The 22,987-nt window shown below is 39.5% G+C and overlaps 1 protein-coding gene across 1 annotated transcript in view; it reads left to right on the top strand.

Moving 5' to 3' along the window:
* Positions 1-22,987, top strand: part of fig4a (FIG4 phosphoinositide 5-phosphatase a) — a 59,716-nt gene that overhangs the window by 18,450 nt on the left and 18,279 nt on the right. Inside the window, exons 11-21 of the mRNA XM_061052037.1 lie at positions 1,589-1,686; positions 5,719-5,852; positions 6,293-6,409; positions 8,669-8,714; positions 9,193-9,341; positions 9,437-9,603; positions 14,873-15,011; positions 17,363-17,421; positions 18,206-18,353; positions 18,616-18,699; positions 22,632-22,830. Coding sequence (XP_060908020.1) covers positions 1,589-1,686; positions 5,719-5,852; positions 6,293-6,409; positions 8,669-8,714; positions 9,193-9,341; positions 9,437-9,603; positions 14,873-15,011; positions 17,363-17,421; positions 18,206-18,353; positions 18,616-18,699; positions 22,632-22,830 — 1,340 coding nt within the window. The remainder of the gene's footprint in view (positions 1-1,588; positions 1,687-5,718; positions 5,853-6,292; positions 6,410-8,668; positions 8,715-9,192; positions 9,342-9,436; positions 9,604-14,872; positions 15,012-17,362; positions 17,422-18,205; positions 18,354-18,615; positions 18,700-22,631; positions 22,831-22,987) is intronic.

Here is a 22,987-nt window from a genome sequence, read left to right as displayed (position 1 = left end):
CAGACTGGTGATTACATGTCTGTTTATGACTGCCCTCAAGTGCACAAATGCCTTTGTTGTGAAGGAAATGACCTTAATGGCTTATCCTACTTCTTTATCATCATCGTCATTATCAGCATCCCCTTCTTCGTGGTACAACAACAATGTTATTGCTCTTTAAGTTGATATAAACTCATATCTGTCCTGAAGCCTGCGGACAAAGAGATGCTGAAATGGTTGTAGAGAGAACGTGCATGAGCTCGTGTCACGCTCGTGTCGTTTTAAAGTGTGACCTGACCCGTTTCCTTTCATCTTTCTTCTGGACGCTTCACTGGGTCAATTTGCCAGCAGGCTGCAGGTGTTGGGCTCCACAAGAGAGGCAAATGGAGGCACTAAATATGATTTTGAAATAAAGAATGAATAGAAGAAAGAAAGAAAATTGGGCGTGAATGCAGGAAATGGGGGGACAATGAGCAGGGCGAGAGGCGGGGGTCTTTGTTTGCTCAGTGTGTGGCTCAGAGAAACAAACTGTTCCCATTAAGATAAGTTACCTCATCAACCTACTTTCATACTTTTTTTATCTTGGGGAATAAACCAGAGTTTGGGAAAGGAGTTTTTAAGGATTTTTTTTTCGTTATTAAGAAATCGGTTACATATGTCAGCCTCCATGGGTTATAACGGGGCGGCAGTAGCTCAGTCTGTAGGGATTTGGGTTGGGAATCGGAGGGCCGCCGGTTCTGGCACAGACCAAGTCCGGAAATTGGTCTGGTAGCTGGAGAGGTGCCAGTCTGCTTCCTGAGCACTGCTGAGGTGCCCTTGAGCACCGAACCCCAAAACTGCTCTGGAGCGCTCGCTGTGGGCAGCCCCCTCACCCTGAGACCTCTCCATTAGTGCATGTCCATAGGATCCTGTTTGTGCGTGTGTGTATTTCGGCCTATGTTTGTGTAGCATGTTCATTAAACACAGTGTATAACTGAATTTCCCCTCTCGGGATCAATAAAGGATAAATGATTAATTATAAATGAACCCTAATAGTCAGGTGGCTTAGGACCAGATTTGAGAAGAATGGATTAATTCATGTCCAACCGCCTAGGAACCACGGAAAATGATGTAATACATTGCAAAAATTAACATATGTATTTGATCTTGGCACAAATAATCATCTAGTGGTATTCTAATGCATTCCTTGACCCAGCAAATGTATATATTTACACCAAGATTGACTTTCTAAGTGGCTTGGAAGACATATTGGCACTTATAGACTTTACATGGCCGCCATCTTGGAACCGCCATCTTGATGAAGCCATGTTGATGAAGCCATCTTGATGACAAAATTGAAAGCTATGGTGATGGAGAGTATGTGGAAAAAAATGTGGTGCTTTTGTCCGGCGTGTCCCCATAATCTTGCTACAGCTAAATTCTATTTTCATGGAAGCGGGTACCAGGGATTGATTTTTTTAAACTTAACTTTTCAAATGATTTACCATCTTTGCAGTTAACTGACAAATGAATCACTTTGAGAACACGTTCTTATGGAATGCAATGATGAAATATATTGGTTTTTACTACTTAAATGACATGTAAACAACCACTGGAACTTCTCTTTCAGTGGACCAAGCCGACCCATATGCTCATGTAGCTGCCCTTCATTTTGACCAGATGCTGCAGCGCTTTGGCTCTCCAATCATCATCCTCAACCTGGTCAAGGTAACACACACACACACACACACACACACACACACACACACACACACACACACACACACACACACACACACACACACAAAATAAGGATCTATTATCCTTATTTTGCCTGTGGAAGCTGATCTATTTGTGTGACTTTTCTTTAAAAGTTCAGCAACAAAGTAGAGTGACTCTATATGATATATTAGAAACTGAGTAACAGAGAACTTATCTTTATCATACAGCTGTTACACGAGTCATCCATATTCAAAACATGATTCACATTGAAGTTTTAAATCATAAGTTCACATAAATATTCAGAGTCTGAAGATGAGGAGTGTTGAAGTATTGGACTCTTTAAGCAACACTTAAACCCAGAGTGAATTTATGGATGATTTAGGCTATAGACACACAGTAAGAGCCTTTTAAAGAATACCTACATGACATATGGAGCTACAGTAGTGCTTAGATTTTGTTTTCCTGTAAATAGGTCAAAAATAACTACAGTCATTTAGGGTCCTACTCTTGAAACTTCCATCAAGTTCTTAGAATTAGACGGGGACTGTTGCTGATAGCCTGCGCTATTTTTGGTCCGATTTTTCTTGGATTTGAGCGATTTTATTTTTCACCTTTCTCGCCATGTCAAAACATTTGATTCAATATTCTGTTGGTTTTTGTTTTAAGTTCTATTTACGATAGATAACAACAAAAAACAAATGATGCAAAAACAGAAGAAATAAGCCGAAATGAATAAAATGTTTCTTTTTATTTCTGGCAAATGTTATGATCAAGAAATGGACATAAGCACTGGAGAGGGTGGTAGCAAGAGATTGATACTGGAAAACTGCCTACCTTTATTTATATATCCTGTATAGAGAGAGGGGGGGGGGGGGGGGTATCGCCTTATGTACCATATAAAGAGGACGGGCCTCTTTGGGAAAGGGTTACGTAAGCCTCAGATGTGGATGTTTTTTTTGGACTGCTCAAGAAAAATAGTCTGTTTGAAGAGTCATTCAACACGTTATTTAATAGTGCGAGCAGTGGTTACGTAATTTGCGAAGGATTGGATAGATTTGGGAGGTTAGTTGTTTTGCGAAGACTTTTAAAATCACAGGAGACTTTCTCATTCACTGGTGATTACCATCAGTTGAAATGCTAAATGGCTTATTGATCGTTCTATACATCGCTCTGAAAATACACACTCACACACACACACACACACACACACAAACACAAACAGAGCAATGATGAACAGGCACACACACTTATGGTTGTAAGACAGATTGCTTTTTTAACCTTTTATCCTTCACTGTATTGTTGCTGTAAATTCAATACAAATTCAAGTATAAGAAATGGTGAAGATTACACTTTAAAAAGTAATAGAGGTGCTCCGTTCAGTCTTAAATAAATACACAAAGTGGTCAACAAAAGGTTGCGTGACTTCCTTTGAACATGTATTTTTCCTCCTCATCCCTGTGTGCAACACTTTGTACATATTCTTATTACAGCCAGAGCTTTGCTTTTGCCTTTTCGCTCACACACACACAGACACACTTGGGCACTCAGCCATATACTCTGTAGCTTCAGCTTCCAAGCTCACGTTGTCACTCCCATGGGGAGCCGAGGGACCAATCGCAGACCTCGGAGGTCTGCACAAGCCGCGGCCATGTGATATGTGCAGACAGCGGGGAGTTAGGGAGGGGGCGCCCTGCTTATACGCTACACCCTCTCACTTATACCAGAAAGAGGAAGGAACTGGCAATTAAGCATGAAATCGTGACAGTCAGTCTCTGCATGGTGGTGCTGGGGTCTGCTTGGTGGTGTAACCCCCAGGACGGGTGTGTGGTTTTGTCATGGGTTGCCTCAGTGGTTTCTTAGTGTTTATCGAGAAGGAATAAGGAGGAGCGCACATGGCAAAGCATGTGAATCAATTTCTCATGCCAGCAAATAAGGGTACTCCCTAAATACTGTAGCTACTTTTTAATATATAGAATATGATTCATTTCTTTTCTTTTAGGACCGGATTCACTCAGGAAGAAAATCATGTCTTTAATATCAGCAACTAAAAACCAAAACAAACAAAAGAAAGAGGTGTGAGGATGAAAAGAAAAGCTGAAAAGCATTAATTAAACACACCCATTTACTGTGCAAAATTACCCATCTGAATAATTGGAGCTCATTCCCTCCATTTCAACGTTCACGGCCAGCCCCCTCGTGTTTGTACATGTGCATGTGTGACTGTTTGATTTCATGTTATAAATTGTGATCTGCAACAGCACCACATTAGCAGTGATTATCACTCTGGGCATTGAACCTGTGGACAGAACATGTGCACTTCTCTGAATGAATGTATTTCTAGTCTTTTATATATGTGCTTAGACAGTGTGAGTGTGAAAATGTATTAATAATGCTGTGTTGCTCTGCTGGATGTTGGTATGGAGACGTGCTGTATCTGCTAAATGATGCATCCAAGCCGATTATCACTGTGGTTGATCAGTCCAAAAAAAAAGAAGAAGGCATAATTAGCGGGTGAATATGCGCATTGAGACAAAACATGATGGAGTACAGGTCCAAGAGGCAGACAGAGAGTATGTAAATAAGTTTCATTAATTTTCCTTATAATGAATAATTTGACTCTATGGATTAGGTTTAGATAGCATGTGACAATTTAAGTTACATATTGCCTCTTTAACATTTTGCAAAAATTGACCCAATATCTCCAATGCCCTCCCCAAAAGCATGCATTCTTCCTAACATGTGCTCATACATTATGATGAAATCTTAAACCTTTCCTCACACAAGAGCATGAATGTATGGGCAGATTGGAACCAAGCCAACTTCCCAATATCTCCTGAAACCTTGCATGAGAATGGATGCACCATGGTGCACTCCCAGAACATTTGTAAATCAAGTGACAACCTCTAGAGTTGAAAAATGAAGCCAAGGCAGAAGTGCAAAAAATATACGGTGTCTCTTGTGTCCAAATGAGGCTGGCTGCAAAAGCCTCGGAAGTCACACATAACACCCATATCAAAACTGCTCATTTTTACAGATGAAAGAAACATGTTTACAGCCTGTTTCAAAAAATAAAATTGGCCTAAATAGTTCACACACTGTACAGGGGATGATTTAAAAAAACAAAACTCATCTATTTTGATGATATTAAGGCTAAGAGTTCTAATAATTAGGGCAGTGGTTGATCTGACTGACAGGTAGTGTTGTAGCTGTTTACCAGGAGGTTTAAAGCCCACCTCAGCTCCATCTCTTTGCCTGTTGCTAGGTTGACTGAAACTTAATGTGGGATAGCATTTCCAAAATGGCGGCCGCCACCGTTGGGCTTCAAAGCTACCCTTCAGCCAATGGGTGACATCACTGAGACTACATCCATGCTTTCTTTTTTTAAATGGTGTTTTCTTGTACCTAGTTTGATCTAATTCACAGTCTCATGTTGTGTTCTCGCCTTTAAAAACACAAATCTTTTTTTTGATATATGGAAAGATGCTTTATAATAATGAAAATAAGAACTTCTCTTGCTTGCTAACTTGCCAGTTTTACTTCAGCAGGGTAATGCTTTAATTTAGCAGTTAAACAATACAACAGTGATTTTGTGTGACATACAGTATGTAGAAAAAGAAAAAAGATTTCCCTCAACCATGCAGCAGTAAGGTCTGTCAGTCTTTTTGACTGTAATAGGATTCTTAATGCAAAAGCTATTTTGTGCCTTAGTCCACCTCTTTGCACCTTACAATCTACACATTCCCTGCAGAGCTTCATCTCTTATTATATTTCCCCCATCTATTTCATGTACCCATCCGTATTCATGTTCTAATACATATGGATCCACTTAATTGTCTCTTGCAGCTTTTATTCTTCTCTGAGGTCACTGTGCATAATACCCGAATGGATCATTGCAAATACATCAAAGAAAACTGCATGTGTCTCGTGTAACTACACAGTGTGTGTTTGGATGTCTGTTATAACAGCACACAAAGGCATTAGAATAAGGTTTCATTAGTTCATGGTCATGCGTTTGATATGCGTGTGTCTCTTCTTCAGAAACGAGAAAAGAGGAAACACGAGAAGATTCTTAGTGAAGAGCTTTACCCGGCTGTGACCAACCTGAATCAGTTCCTCCCTCCAGAAAACTGGATCGACTACATCGCCTGGGACATGGCACGCTACACTAAGAGGTTTGCCTGTGTAGTTAGCTCAGATTCAAAATGGGACATAATGCAGCATGTGCGGCACAGCAGATTATATGTTAAGCGGTCAAACCACAGAACACTGACTAATGACACAAAAAACTGTACTTTATCCCTTAATTTTTCTCTACAATAAATTGTGAATTCTATGTGCCACCCAGAAGACCAAAGCTGCTCTCTCTATTGGAAATAATGAGTTGGCTGTGTGAAATGTCTTACTGTACTTTGGCTTTTTGTGTGAAAGCTCTATAAGGTAACCCCAGAACTTGTCCTTAATATGTTTGTGTATGTGACACATTACAAAAGCCAAATACTGTATGTATTGTCAACAATTTAAACTCGGCTACAGATGCAAAAAACACAACATACTACTGCGTCTATTTCTTGAGCAAATACTTCTCTAATCCATTCTCTTTTCTGTCTTTTAGTAAGCTGTGCAATGTTCTGGACCGTCTGAGCATGATAGCAGAAAACGTAGTGAAGCGGACAGGTTTCTTCATTAATCGCCCCGACTTCTACTGTCACACCCTCAGACCAGATGACAGGTGAGACACACTTTTGGACCACATCTTAGGCTTTGTTCAGTTTGATGCTGTGTTAAAGCTAACGTTTCCATATGAGGCCAATTGTTAACTTAAGAGAGAACATTGGCAGAATCTGCTCATGACTAACTCCTTAGGTTTAGCTATTGGAAGTGTTGAAATAAGAAGTTAATAAGAGAATGTGCAGCAGTGACAGAAGGAAAAGTGGGGGGAAAAAAGCAAACCATGCGCTCGGCCACACCACCATCATCCCTGCATTTGCATATCAGACTTTTTGTCTGCTATGGAAGGCTACATTATAATTTTTTCTTATCATACATATTCAGAATCATACATTTATCGACACTGCCTAATTTCGAAAACTCTCCCGATATAAATTCTTAATGGAAATTATGCCCAGTGGCTGCTGCCTCTGTGAGAGTTTCCTGCTAATGAGCTGAGTACATTGCCGTCCATGCACTTAACGCTTGGCTCTTCCATTGTCGGCGTGTCTTAATCTCTTTCACCCAACATTATGTTTCTGTTACATAACACAACGACCACACCATAGCCAGTATTCATCACCCTCCATTAGTTATAACCAATGCATTCTTTGTTCTATACTCCTGCTTCTCACTCAGGCACATGTGCAGTGAAATGCACACAAAACAAAAGTCTCAATCAGCCTTCATGTTCAATAGATGCACTGCAGTATACTGTATATAGCAGCTCATGTACCAGTCTCTTCTCTCCTAGCACATTGATTATGATCACAGAGGTGTTTTAGTACAAACACCAATGAGATCCAGTTGTTTAAAATCAGCTTTTCCACAACTAGTGTGTTTTTCCTTCGAACCTTTACTCTTATGTTGCAGCTGCTGTTTTTTTCAGATGCACTTTAAATCAAAGTGAGTGATAAGTGATAAGTATCGGACTGAAATGGGAGTAAAGAACTAATAAGAACAGCAGCCAAAGACAGACATGGACCATGCTCTGTATCTGATAGTTTGACCTGTCCACAAACATCAGAAACCTGAAACCAATGCCATGAAATGATTAGTTCAACATTTTGGCAAAAAAAAACACTGATTCCCCATTTTTTGCTGTGAGGTGGATGAGAATACCACGCGGTGCCAGTCTTTGACCTGTATGCTTTGTTAAAAACGTTAACCAACTGCCACTTAGCGTAGCATAGCTTTAAGAAGAATGAGGTAAATAGCTAGCAGTGATCTGTCAAAAGATTACAAAATGTTGCCTTATCGGCAGCAATAACGCTTCGTCATGAAGGCGGTTTTGTGCAAGACCTAGTGTTGTAGTCAAGATCACACTGACCGAGACCTAGACATACCAGAGACCAGAGTGCTCCAAGACTGAGACAAGACCAAGACATTTAGGGATCAAGACAAGACCAAGACATTTAGGGATCAAGACAAAGACATTTAGGGATCAAGACCAAGACATTTAGGGATCGAGACCAAGACAAGACCAAGACATTTAGGGATCGAGACCAAGACAAGACCAAGACATTTAGGGATCAAGACCAAGACAAGACCAAGACATTTAGGGATCAAGCCCAAGACATTTAGGGATCAAGCCCAAGACATTTAGGGATCAAGACCAAGACAAGACCAAGACATTTAGGGATCAAGACCAAGACATTAAGGGATCGAGACCGAGACAAGACCAAGACAAGACCAAGACATTTAGGGATCAAGACCAAGACAAGACCAAGACATTTAGGGATCAAGACCAAGACATTTAGGGATCAAGACCAAGACATTTAAGGATCGAGACAGACTTAAAACCAAGGCAGGGCGAGACCAAGACAAGAGCAAGACCATAAATATAACTGAAAAATCCTCAACTTGCGTGCAGGGGGGGTGTGTATTCACTTAGACCATAACACCAGGAAGGTTGCGGCCGTAACCAGGGGATAAAAAGCAAACTGCTAATGAATTTGAATGATTTGTTCTTTTATAAAGGGGCGTTTTCCTTCTCTGATGTACACCATATAGATCAGGATGGGAAATGTGATCTGTTTGGAAATTGTGAGCTGATGTATCTCACTGTACTTGTGGCTCTAATAGGCCTCACTATGTTTAGACTGTCGGCACTATATATGGTACTATATATAAACAGCTCATATCACACCACATGATGCAGGAAAAAGTGAGAAAAAAAGGCCTGAACATTAGCAGGGTTTGCCATGTGCCACTTTAATGCTTTAGTCCGTTTAATGTGTTCTTCTTTCAGTTGAATTAAATGATTCATTTTTCTTTTCAGGTGGGGAGATTTAGGTGGACATGTTATAGCCAGTGGACACGTACAGGTAAGCCTCATGGCACACAGGTTTAGCTAACCTCTCTTGTTGTTATTTAGTTTTTTGGAAGGTATCAAATATTAATCTCAAATTAGAGACTCAATTGGAGGTTTTAACATAGGAAAAGGAAAAAAAACATGAGTGACGTCTGTCATAAAGGGTACTTAAACCCAATCATTGCCGTGTGATAGGAAACGGCTTTTGTCCATAACGTTTATTGATAAGGAGCTCAGCATTCATAGCATTCTGAAACAACTAGGCATTCGGGTGATAATGAGAGGTTTTTCAGTGTTGTCATGAAAACCCTGAACATGTATACGATGATCTCTTTAGAGTTATCTAAGCTGTTTGCCCTCATTTAATTGCCACCACCTACAGAAGGTATACACATGTTGTGATGCCACCAATTGCCTCTCAATGTAGGTTTTTTTCTCACTCTGGGAAACAAGTGGTTTCAGTGAGTTTCATGTGTTTTTTGTTGTTGTAGACTGGCGTGTTGCGGACAAACTGCGTGGACTGTCTCGATCGGACCAACACCGCCCAGTTCATGGTGGGAAAGTGTGCCCTGGCCTATCAGCTTTACGCACTGGGAATGATTGACAAGCCCAAACTCCAGTTTGACACTGATTGTGTGAGGTAAAGCAAAAATAAAACCAAATTTAAAAAAAAAAAAAAAAAAAGGCAAAATTGACACTTTAGGGACATAATTCAACTGTGTGTGTGTGTGACAGGCTGTTTGAGGAGCTTTATGAGGACCATGGAGACACACTGTCGCTGCAGTACGGCGGCTCCCAGCTGGTCCACAGGGTCAAAACCTACCGCAAGATCGCTCCCTGGACACAACACTCCAAGGACATCATGCAGACACTGTCGCGATACTACAGCAATGCTTTCTCTGGTGAGCTACACAGACACTGACTGCAGAAATGCAGGACAATATGTGTTGTATATATCTTATCTTTCAAAACCTGCTTTCCTTTTTCAGTTTATGTCAATGCAGATAGAAAAACTGTAACAATAGCAACCATTAAAAAGTCATGTAAACAAACAGACGACACACACATCAGCAACTACATAACAAGCACACACAACAATTTTGCAACCTTAACAACCCATCCCCATTCCTGTATCCATGTTATAAACAAGTATAGCACCACAGTTTCCCCAGCAAGTTGAGGCCTGTCCACCACTTCTAGCCATGATATCTTTCTAAGCATAAGGCATTTTGAAATGGGTACCAATACATCGGTTAACTGTTTTCCACCATAATTCCCTCCACAGGTTTGCCTTAGTGACTTTATGAGTTTCTGAGGAAACCCAGACATCCTTACTAATGTCCAACTTGAGCTCCCCATCCAATGTCTTTTTTACATGGAGTTTCATACTAGATAATGCTCGATATAGATTGGATTCTGCTTTCTTTATGTGTGTGTGTGTATGGGGTCCAGTTTTTTTTATCCGGAGATAAATCTGATCTTTCCAGGTTTTATTCTTAACATAATTGTTGAAATGTTTTCAATTCCTGTCCTTTCATAACCTGGTGGACAGAACTAAGGCTTAGATTTCTTCATCTTTTATATCCCATATCCAGTTTTAGGGGTACAACATTTTTTAGTTAAAGGGATACTTCACCCATTTGCATTAATCTTTGTACCATTAGAAACCTGGTAGAATTTTTGAACGGTCGTGCATCTCGCCCTCACTCTCCCCCCCAAGGCCTGCCTGTCGGCGGCAGTGAGGACAAGGAGCCGGGCGGCTCGAGCTGGGGGGGCTCGAGCTGGGGCGGACTGGTAGTGTCGGTGCTCTCACTGTTTGCCTATGGACACAGACATAGAGTCTGTTTTCTGCCAGGAATTAAGATACCAATTCCTTCTGGAAGAAATCTCGGAATCAATTGAGGAAATGGCCTTATGTGTTGAAGTTGTAATATTTACAGTCTATGGTTGAAGTAAATATGTCTGTAAACCTGACCTTAGTGGGAGTGGCCTGCGGTGCTGTGCATTCTGGGATTTGGTGTCTTTCATCCACATAAGCCAAAAAGACACTTTCTGTCTTTTCTCAGCCAAGAAGGCACCAACATTTCTACTACATATATGACCCAATGTCAATACAGATTCATGTTTCAACGGTTAAGTATCCCTTTAAGCAATACTTGATCTTGTTGATATTTTACTAAGGAAACCAAAAGTTGTCTGGACCTCTTACATTGCAATAAGAGTGTGTTTGGACCACCTAACAAGGGTCTCTTCTATGGTTTTATCCTCAGTAAAATGAATTTTTCCTCAGAGGAATTGACAACAGGTGAACTTCTCAATATGAAGTCACCTTATATCCACCCTGTCTGAAATCCTGATGGTCAGAGCCGTTCACTGAAAGGCCAACCATACAGTAAGTGCCTGGGAGTAGGGAGTTCCCACTATTCCAGTTGTTTAGACATCTGTAAAACTTTAATATCTGACACATGGACATCTCCAATGCAAAACAAACCTTTAGATAAGAGGATCTTAAATTGTAATAATATTTGTTGGTGGTATAAAAGGAAGAGTTTAAAAATAAAATAGCAGGATGGGGATCACAGTCCATCTTGTAAGATCAGCAGAAATTTTAAACATTATACTGTCATATTTGACCTCATAAGTAATCCAAAATATGTGATACAAAGGTGCCTGGAATAGGCTATTTTTTTAAAGATCCTAATAAGATATTGTTGTTAGAAGGAACTTCAGCTGAGGTCTCATTTCTCAATGCTTGAAAAAGTTGCTGTCGTTTGAACTTCGTTTTGAATGACACCCTTGTAGGTATCTTAATAGGTGTACACAAGTTTTCAGAACACACAAGTACATGTGCCCCATCAAAGGGTAGCCTTTGTAGAGCCAGAGATAAAGAGCATGGTTTTGTTCTGTGTAATAGTGCAGTTCTCCTTGACCTACTAAGTCCACCTCCTTAGTTTGCCTTAATCCCGTATAGTTCGTATATTGTAATGTAGGGCACACACAGAGATCAAATGGCCACAAGTACTCGATACCCCTCCAACTTCAATCTTGGTAACGCGATGACTCAACCCTTTTTCACGATCCGAAGTGGTTGAGGAAGAAGTCGGTTCCCCAGTTGCTCACCTGTGCTCCTCTAATCTTACAAAGACATCAAGAGAATATATGAGGGCAAAGAAAAGTAAAAAGCTACAAGAAACTAGTGCCTGATGTCAGCCTGCCTTGTTTGCTACACACAACCATTTTCATCTTCTTATCCATGACTATATTTCCATGAAATACCAGAGACACAAGCTATTCATGAGCCTTCAGTCACATCTCTCTTGTCACATTGAAATTTAAATTTGGTGGTGTAAGATAAGATATACTTTATTCATCCCAGCAGGGAAATTTAGGTGAAATCTATGACTGGGAGTGAGCTGAGTGAGCATTCAAATCGATTCTGGGAGTGAGTTCCCACCCACTGATCTGTGATAGGTCTGTAACTTCAATGGTCGAAAATATGAGGAACTAGCGTTGTAGTTTCACCCTGCTAACCGCAACAGCTTCCAATGATGCAAAATGACAATTTTTACATCATCGGAAGCTCCTTTTCAGACTTAAAAATACAAAGATTTCCCATCTCAGGGGAAAATGAGGGCGGGATGCACGACCATTCAAAAATACTACCAGGTTTCTAGGTCTTAGGTGAACAAGTTAATTCATTTTCTATTTAAATTAAGAGCCAAAATAAATAAATTAATTAAGCAATCCTTAATCTTGCATACCAAAGAAATGAAATAGCTCTTCATCTGCAGTATAGACAAACGTTTCTGTAATCGTGCTGGCTTATCTTAAAATTAATAAGATTATTGCAATTTTAATTTGGTCGAAAACTTTGAATCGTGCCCAAACTATCTTAATCAACATGATCAGATTCAGCAGTACTTTATATTTAGCGCTAATATAAAAACACATGGATGTGTAAAATTATTGTTATTTATATTAGATAGTTGGAATTTTCTAACGATCTTGTTAGCATTAGCACTTAGCTCAGAGCCCCCCACTGCCTTTAAGGACACTGTCTTTTTTTTTTTAACCATTTAAGAAAGTGAAGTAATTCAACTAAATCAACATTCTACTAGTGATAGTGGAAAATAATACATGACTTTAATGAAAAAACGGTCTTTAAAAGTATCAGAATTGATTTTCTGTATCAGATATGATACCAATTATTTTTTTAAACATTCCTAAACTCGTCCATGCACCATGTAAGCCTTGCTTCTGTGGTTTTTCACCACCAAGGACTATCTGATGAAAACACCAAGTCTGAATCAAGTTTGTTTTCTTAATCTGAAAAAAATAACCTGGCTTTGCAAATATCCTTCAAGAAGTGTGATAGGCATTTGTTGTTTTCATTTAAACTCATAATCAACATTTTCAGTTTAATTTCTCTACTTAATCCATAGATACAATCCAACCATCCTTCCACAGGGAATTGTGTAAACTTTTGAATCTCTGCCAATCTCTCTGACAGCTTCTCTCTGACTCACAAACATGAGACCATTGAAAAGGAGGGCAAGTGGGATCAAACAAAACATACCTGACAATACTTCACTGCATGCATTTTATTTAAAAATCATAATAATGTTCACATAATATCCATAACTCTTCTCTCATCATGTATTGAATGAATCTCTGGCTGAAAATGACCAAAATAAAAGTCTTGGTAGCAGACTCTTAATAGGAGCCCATTTAGTTTGTAATTATCCAACGTGACTATTGGAGCTGTACACACGGGGCCTCACAGTTGGGGGAAGGATTAAATGGCACCGAACTGGGCATCATGCAAAACACGTGCCACATGCTGAACACACAAACACTCACAGAGATTATCTGAGCATGCTCCCAAAGACAAACACGTTCCAGTGAGGTGGTTCAGGGAGTTGTTACTGGTCAGGTAAAGTGTCTCACGGACTTCCAAATGTAGGTTATAATAAAGAGGGGATTTGAGGGGAGTTTAGTTCACTGGTTTTCAGTGGCAGGGACTCCAAGCTGATGAACTTGTAAGCTCATTTAGCCGGACAAAACATTTCCATTTTTCAAATTATATTCAACAGTTAAAATGACAGCACAATTTAAAGCAACTGCACATTAAGACACACCCACTTACCGTAGATAGAAATCAACCACAACACAAATAATAGATATTAAAGGCAAAAAATGTATATAACAATAAATACATATTAATCAGGGAAATGCGATGATTCCATGAGGGATTTTCAGATGCTGCAGGAAAACAAAGGGAGATTGGTGACAACAGGACGCATACAAATTTGGTTGATCAAGTGTATTAACATGTATGTATGGAATCTAGGGCTGTCAGCATTATTTAGTTAATCACAATTAATGAAGGTCATAAATGATTGAATCATTTTTTTTTGTGGCAATTAATCGCATGCCCTTTTTTTTGTCCCTTTAGGCGCACCATAGATAAGCCTCCGCAGTGTCTCCCTGTAGTCACAGTGATGGAGTAGAATGTCCCATTTCACTTTAAAAACTTCTTGGCGGCTTATTCGACAAGTCAAAAGTGACATCCTCATGACATCAAACATTTCACACTTTTACCGTTCATTTTAGCTTTTCCTGTGGTTAAGTTAATGTCGTAACCTTCAATGTACCAGAAGGTTCTTACTTTATTTCAAAATAAAAGCAGAATTCAAACAGCAAGTAAAGTGCTCTCAGCTCAAGACAGTACAAACATTAAAAATAAAAGCATTACAATTTCTATTTTTAAATACAAAATAATGGAATTTCAAACATGCGATTAATCACGATTAACTATTGAAATGTTGTGATTAATCGGGATTAAACATTTTAATTGTTTGACAGCCCTAATGGGAATATATGTGAACATCAGGAATCTGACTAAAATCAAGAATTGTTTATCCATGCAGCTGAAGATGAATCATCTGTTGAGAGAGTAGAGGATTTATTGAATCATTGTTTCAACTTAAAGTGTTTTTGTATTCTTTCTTGATGCAAAAATTACTCAGATAGACCCTTATGTGTTAAAGAAATCTAAAATGGACAAACCCCTCAACAAATTACTCCCCTCAACCTGCCCTTGGAGCCTAAGTTATGCCTTTCGAATTTCCCTTTTTTAAAAAAAAATCTGTGTCCATCTTGCTCCTTTAGATGCTGACAGACAGGACGCCATCAACCTGTTCCTTCAGGTCTACCAGCCGTCTGAGTCCAAGCCGCACCTTTGGGAGCTGCCCACTGACTTCTATCTGCACCAGAGAAACTCCATGGCGCTCCCCCAAGACAGACGCAGGTAAACACACACACACATACCTACCTACAAAAACACACCGGCACCAAGAAATTGATGTGACATTAAAACACACACACACACATTCAATCTTGATGATTTGAATGTGTGTTGTGTGTTCATTTTTGTGTTGATCGAATAGCTCAGTTGGAAGTCGCTCTCACCGATTAGCACCTGTTCTGCTGCCTATGAAAAGTTTCTTTTTTATCAGCTCAGGATGTACACGTCTCCAACTGGTGCTGAGGCTGTTCACATGTGTGTATGGATGAACGCTTTCTCTAAATGCTTTTGTGTTCAAATGGCTGCTGTTAAACCTCCTTTTTACCTGGGGAAGGGTCACAGATATGTGGCCTTGAGGTGTAATTATGTGTTTGGCACTGCTCAGGTTTGTTTGCCACTTCCTGCCCAATACGAGGGCCTCATTTCTGCAGCCACTTTTCTGTAAACAGTGGTTTTACAGTGGCCCTGAGAGTTCAGCACAACACGAGGATGCATCCGGGGGCATCCTTCGTGGTCCAACATGTCCTGATATTCATTGCCTACCAATTCAAAGGAGATGGCCGACTTAGCAGCCGAGTTATGGTCTTTTAAATGTAAGTTATTTAGACTCAGTCTAAAAAATAATGTTTAAAAAAAAATGCTGTCAAAGATGCTTGGCACCCGGAACTGCCCTACAGTATGTAACAGAGATGTGAGGTCGGATAGAGCTTGTGATACAAACAGGAAATCTTCTGTAGACCAGACAATCTCACTTCAGTTAGGCCTGAGGGTCCTTCGATGGATGATACTGCTGGATTGGAACATAGTTTACGTGTATCACTCCACCTAAACCAGATTTTCTGAATACAGTTAATGAACCGTACAGCTGACAGTAAATGTGTCATCTAATTAATGCTGGTACCTCTGAATCATATAACAGACTCTTACTATTTCTGGTTGCATAATGCATTCAAACATGCAAATACATGTCAAGTTGTGGAACTGTTTAAGTTGGAAGAGCATAGACAATAATCTGTTGTAGTTTACTACTTTGACTATTGTATGCTTTTTGTGGAACAGTTTAATATCACAGGCATGCTGATTACCAGTACATCACTCCTCCTGTGTGATATTGTGTAATTTACCTTAGACATGAATATAACATGCTGCTGACAATGGGTTATACAAATATAAGTCTAATTCACTCAACAACATTGTTCAATTTACTCTCAATGTATCATGTATATATGGGGACCAATGGATTGGATTGTTTGTCACATATGTGTGTCATAACGTATCTATCAGGATATCTATCTTTTCTCATTATTCTGACTTTTGTGTTCCATTCTTACTTTTTACCGCTGTATTTTGTTTCTGCCCATTTGGGTACAAATGCGTGGGAGTTTACGTCTTTGCAAGTTGTTCACTCTTTTTTGTCCTCATGCTTACATAAAAAGTAGACCCAGTTATCTGCTACATGCCACTAGTTTATGTAGCCACAATGGGCAAAGGTAGGTCAGCCATTATTCCAAAGAAATTAACATGAAGTAAACTGAATTCAATTGAGAAAGCCACACACTGGGCTTTTTTTTTCTAAAAGTCACCTTAGTAGTGCACCACATGCTGAGTAATTATCAGTGCCTTCACTCAAATGAGTTATATTGAATATAAGGCTGATGTATTCAGGAGGCTTACAGTAGGTGGTCCAAACAATCCATTTTCATATCTAGGTTATGTGAAATGATGAGAAATATGATGAAATATGAGAAAGTGTCGACTGCAGAACGTTGAAACAGTCAGTGAAAACTTTCTGCAAGGTTATAAAGGTCACATATTCTCCTCATTTTTCACCCAGTTTAAATAAGTCTCTAAGGTCCCCAAAACATGTGTGACGTTTATTTTTATAAATCCACTCTGATCCTGTATTTTATAAAGCCTATAAACCCCAATATTTAAGCCCTGCTCAGAACAGGCTGTTTCTGTGTGTATAGCTTTAAATGCAAATGAGCTGTGCCTGACCACGCCCCTCTCTTGAAGGGTTTGGTTGGCTCGGGCTTTCTCGCTCCATGTCCTATTGTTTACGGTCAGAAGGCCGACACAGAGGACAGAACAAACACCTAGATGTGAGAGTGCCACCCACCTGGGGGAGGGGTTACTGCCCTTTGTGATGTCGTGAAGGGGAAATCTCCAAACAGCCTGTTTGAGCACACATTTTCTGAAAAGTGGAGCAGACAAAAGATGGAGAGGATGGACTTTTAACATAATTGGCGGGTTTCTCGACAGGCAAGAGACACATGTTAGTGTTAGAAAAACATGGTAACGTGTATTTTTCATAATATGTGACAAATACGTTTGTGTCTCTTTTCTGTTTCCAGCTACACTTTATGGTGGTCAAAAGGAATCCTGTCATACCTTCCTGTGCCCTATGATGAAGGTACCCACTCAATATATTCTTTCAAAAAAAATGTCCTCAACTTGTAACAGGGACATAGAAAAGTGAACAGTGTATGCCTGTTTCTCAGAGATTTCTAACTTCCATAACTTTGGTCTGTGGAGTCGTAGGTTTTATGTCAACGCTTAAGACAGTGATTCCAGCTAACTGCTAACATGTAGCATGTTTAGCAGGTATACTGTTGATCACATCATCATTATAGCCTTGCATATAAACAAACTATAATTTCTTAAGAAAAAAAAATACAGTTGGAGCTAATGGTAATGTCAGTAGTTTGCATGGATTTAGTCATTTCAAATTACATTTTGACATGGTGGTACAAATGAACTCGGTGGTTTTGAAAAGGGACAACAGTTTAACTTTTGTTTACTTGAAAAAAGCCTGAACAGCTTGGCACTGTATTATTCAAACACAAGCAAATTGAACAGTCCTTTCAGCTGCAAAACGATTAATTTGAGGCTTTCAGAATATTCCACAGTGGTCATTTTTTTGAATAGTGAAAAAGCATGAAACCCAATGTAAGGTTGTGGCTTATTGCTGTGATTTTAACTGTCTATGTACATTAATTTGAGCTTTATGACTTGGAGGACTACGCTTTATCAGGCAGTGGGTGCGAAGGGAATGCTTGATATCTTTAACCCTTACAGTTGTTCTTTTTTTTAATGCGCTGACAAAATGTGTCTTGTCTTATACTTGTTAAACGTGTGATAATGTCTTGTTAACATTTGGTTTTGCTCGTGACTTCTGTTCTCTTGTGTGGCTGCAGTCCCCTGTGAGGACACCATGAAGAAGGTCAAAGTGAAGAGAGTGAACCGCTTCGATGAGAGCATTGACATCTACACTGAATTCTTCAAACCATATGAACTCACCTCCTTCGATGACACATTCTGCATCGCCATGACCAACTCTGCAAGGTGAATACACAAACATATAAATCCCTGAAGACACGTGGATTCACAATCAAAGATTTTGTTCAGGGAAACTTGAAGAAAAACTAAAATATCCAAAGGTTTGTTTGCTGCTTTTTCTGCAGTGTTAACGTTGCTGAGTTGCCCCCAGATTATGATGATTTGAAACACAATGTACTGTACCAAAGTTTTTATTATGATGTTGTTATTGGGATGGTGCTGAAGGATCACAGCTAATGGATGTCCTTCTCTTTTTGTGGTCATGAAGGGAATTTATGCCCAAGACGGTCGGAGTGGATCCGAGCCCATTCACGGTCCGCAAACCGGAGGAAACGGGAAAATCAGTGCTTGGGTGAGATCATGTTAGCCTTTGTACATGTGCATAATAGTGTTTTTTTTTATTATCCCCTAATAAAACCAATGTCAGCATGCCTTCGTGCACATCTTTTCACAATATGTTCTCTGTTAACCAAAAACAAGCTTCTGTTCCTGTCTCTTGTCTCTGTTGGTAGTACACATAGTTGTTTTCACCTTCAATGGAGTGAGTGAGTGAGTGAGTGAGTGAGTGAGTGAGTGAGTGAGTGAGTGAGTGAGTGAGTGAGTGAGTGAGTGAGTGAGTGAGTGAGTGAGTGAGTGTGTGTGTGTGTGTGTGTGTGTGTGTGTGTGTGTGTGTGTGTGTGTGTGTGTGTGTGTGTGTGTGTGTGTGTGTGTGTGTGTGTGTGTGTGTGTGTGTGTGTGTGTGTGTGTGTGTGTGTGTGTGTGTGTGTGTGTGTGTGTGTGTGTGTGTGTGTGTGTGTGTGTGTGTGTGTGTGTGTGTGTGTGTGTGTGTGTGTGTGTGTGTGTGTGTGTGTCTCTGTGTCTCTGTGTGTGTCTCTGTGTGTTCTCCTTGGTTTTAAAAACCTCGTGCTGATGGGTCGTAATGGTTTGCATATTATTGCAGCACAGCATGACCTCTAATGCACCTCACACGGCCACTCTAATGTTCTGTTTGTATGCTTCAACGTTTTCCTTCAAAGATTGTTCTTTCCATATGTGGGTCCACATTTACTGTCATGAACCGGTCGTTAGTTTTCTTTGGGTTTCACCCTAATCAATCGACCATTGAGGGTTCATACAGTGTCAGTGCAACTAAAAAGGCAACAGCACACTATGAAAATGAGACTGAAGTAGCTCCATTTACGATCTAAATTTACGATCATTTACGATTTAAAATCTAATCGATCCAAAAACCTTTTCCACAGGCATCATTCTGTATCTATGAACTGCATCTTCATTATTATCCATGAACATCTGTAACATCAATTCTAACTATTACCTTTGGAGATTGCATAAACAACCATTACAAATAACTTTACTACTAGCAAAGTACTTTTTGATGTTTCTCTTATCAGCTCTTGAAATGGGTCTCCAGATGCTTAAGGCCATCTCTGGGTGAAGTGCAGTGTTCCAATTGACATTTTGAATGAATCACAGAACACAAGGTTTTAATTTAGCCTCCACAGAAAAAAACGTGATAATGGTTTGTGCACCTCCCTGTCACACACATTAGCCCTGAAAAAAAAAAACATAAAGAGATAATCTGCCTGCCTTTTTTTGTGTGTTTAATTTGAGTTTTTTTTTTTTTCTTCTTGTTTCCCAGTAGCAATTTGCTAAATGACTGCACGCTGCTCCAGGTGTGATAGAACAACGTCAGTCCAAAATAAATATATAAAAAAACCAGCACGTGGACACAAATGTGAACACACAGCACATCTCTACATTCAGTCATTAAAGTTCAATCATTCATCCTTCCTCTGAGTCACTTGCCATTGCCAGCTCATAATAGCAACATGGTGAGCAGAGAAATGCACACAGTCCTCTCTCTTCAGACATCTTGAAGCTGGAGAATCGGCTGGGTCTCCCTGGTTTTTGTAAATTGTAGTTCTTTCAGATCTCCTTAATCATCTTGTCATGCTTGGTATCAACCCAAAGACAATCAGCCAGGTGTCTGTGATTTCAGGAGCTCATAAGATCACTAGTGTCTCTTCACAGACAAAGAAATAAGATATTACTGTATATGTTATGGAACGGTCGGTAACACAGAACTTCAATATTCCAAAGAAAGTTTTGTTGCAAGATTGTTCCGACATTACAAAATAAGAGCACCAGAAAAGCAACGACCTGTGATTTGACTGAGAATACCCAGATTATTAGAATAAGCCTTTTTTTGCTTGCTTATTGCTTATAGTAGTTCCTATTCTAGTATAACCCAGAACTATCATCTTAAAATGACTATTGGGCATTACTTTGAGGTTCAGCTCTCCTCAATATTTCCTCATATAAAACATAATCTTGGAAAATATATCCATCAATCTTTGTTTGTGTAGCGCCGCCGCCAATCCGTAACTAATGTTATCTCAAAACACTTTACAAAAAGCAGGTAAATTACCTTATTAATTGTTATGTTAAAAAAAGACCCAACGTTAATCCATCAGGAGCACAAAGCTACATTTAGCAAAGTCAGATTGGCAAGAAAAAACTTCCTTATTACAGGCTAAAATGTTGGGCAAAAACAAGGTTCATAATGAACAACCATTTGCAGAAACTGTGCTCGGCTTGAAAAATGGGATAGAGGGAGATTTAGAAGAAGGATAAGGACAAACAGAGGGAGCCCAAGAGAGCTCAGGAGCTCCATGTAAAATTGTTCCTGATTACATGAAAGGGAACCTGAGATCTCTGTAGGGACTGGACCCTGGGATTTTAAAGTGGATCTTAATCCTGTCTGTGTGATTTAACTTGGTATTGACCTCCACTACAGCCTAAATTGTGGTATCATGTATCTAAGTACGCAACTCTCAGATGCAGTACCGTAATTTATTAGTCCCCAAATAATCACTTGGTTTTAGATTAATTATCATGTGACAAATAACAACATTCTGGTGCTATAGAATAATTGTTTTCCACCATTTGAGTATCGAAGGGGTTCTAGGTTTTTGGACAATACTGAAGTCTAGATCCAGAACAAGTATTTGGGATGGAAAAACTTGTATCAGAGCATTTATAACTCTAACACCCTCAAATTAAAAGTAAGACAGCGTCTAGCTTTCACAACAGCATTGGTAAGTGTGCACTTACCAGAGCTGTCCATTAAAAACCAAGCTGCAGGCACAATGAGGCACATTCTGGCTCCACTTGCAGAAGCCATCACGTGGACTAGGGAGAATGTTGGACTGATGGAGAATATCATTTTATCTCAGGAACGTTCTCAACAGGCAGTGACTCAGCCAGCCTTTTCTTTGCCAATGTAGAAAAGTGTACAGTTGAGGAATAAAAAGAGGCACTTCATTGTGTCCTACAGTTATCAGTCAGGTTTCCTTAGGGAGTAGCAGCCGAAGTATAAAAATTGTTTTCCTTATCATGTGCTATCTAGTCTCTAAAACACTCTCAATCCCAATCTTATATAAAAAAAAAAAAAAAAAAATCTTATTAAAAATAATGCATTGTGGATGTGTTTTTCTATAGTTTTTTTATTTATTGATTCTAGTGGCAGCACTTTTGAGTCCAAGACTAAATTCTCCAAGGGAACAATGAAGTGTATTGTGTTGTATCATGTCATATCGTACCATATTGTATCATGTTATATAGTATCATATCATATTGCATCGTGTCGTATCGTATCCTATTGTATAGTGTTGTATTGTGTAGTGTTGTATCTTATCGTATCGCATCATATTGTACCGTATCATATTGTATTGTGTCGTCGTATTGCATCATATTGTATCCTATCATCGTACCATATTGTATCATGTTATATAGTATCATATCGTATCGTGTCGTATGGTATCATATTGTATCGTGTCGTATGGTATCATATTGTATTGCATCGTATCGCATCATATCGTGTCGTATCATATCGTGTCCTATTGTATCGTATCGTATCATATCGTGTCGTATCATATCGTAACCTTCAATCTACCTGAAGGTCTTTACTTTAGTTCAAAATAAAAGCAGACTTGAATTCAAACGGCAAGTAAAGTACTCTCATCTTAAGACAGTAAAATGGTAAATCGAACTTGAATAGCGCTTTTCCATCATTCTGACTACTTAAAGCCCTTGTGCACCGCTGGTCACACCTACCCATGCACACACTGATTGGCAGAGGCTGTTATGTACAGTGTCCATCAGTATTAAATAATCCATTCATAGACAATTTGATCATGTGACAGACTTTTTAACTGATTGCATGCTAAGCTATCTGTCAGTGTTCATGTGTTAATTAGTATGTTTTATCATTTGTTTTGGAAGCAACAAGAGCAATAAGGAGGAGACGTTGCTGCAGAGGAAGACAGCAGCCAGCGCACCTCCTCCCCCGAGCGAGGAGGCCATCAGCAGCTCCTCAGAGGACGACTCCGAGGAGGACCGCGACGATGACGGCTCCGTGTCCCAGCGCTCCACCCCAATCAAACTGCTAACAGAGTCCGGGGACAGCAATCGCACACAAGAGGTATGGGAACACTCATGATGAATCCACATGTTAAAAGACAAATATTCAAACCAGGGAAACAAGACGAAACTATAAAAATTTGATTAGATTTGAAATACAATGTGTGAAGATTAAAATTAAAAACAAAATCTAAATTTGTCTTACTTCATAGCCCTGT

Source organism: Labrus mixtus, chromosome 12 (genome assembly GCF_963584025.1).
Source record: "Labrus mixtus chromosome 12, fLabMix1.1, whole genome shotgun sequence".
Classification (NCBI taxonomy): Eukaryota; Metazoa; Chordata; class Actinopteri; order Labriformes; family Labridae; genus Labrus; species Labrus mixtus.
Note: the sequence above shows the minus strand (reverse complement) of the source record. Positions and strands in the feature narration are given on the sequence as shown.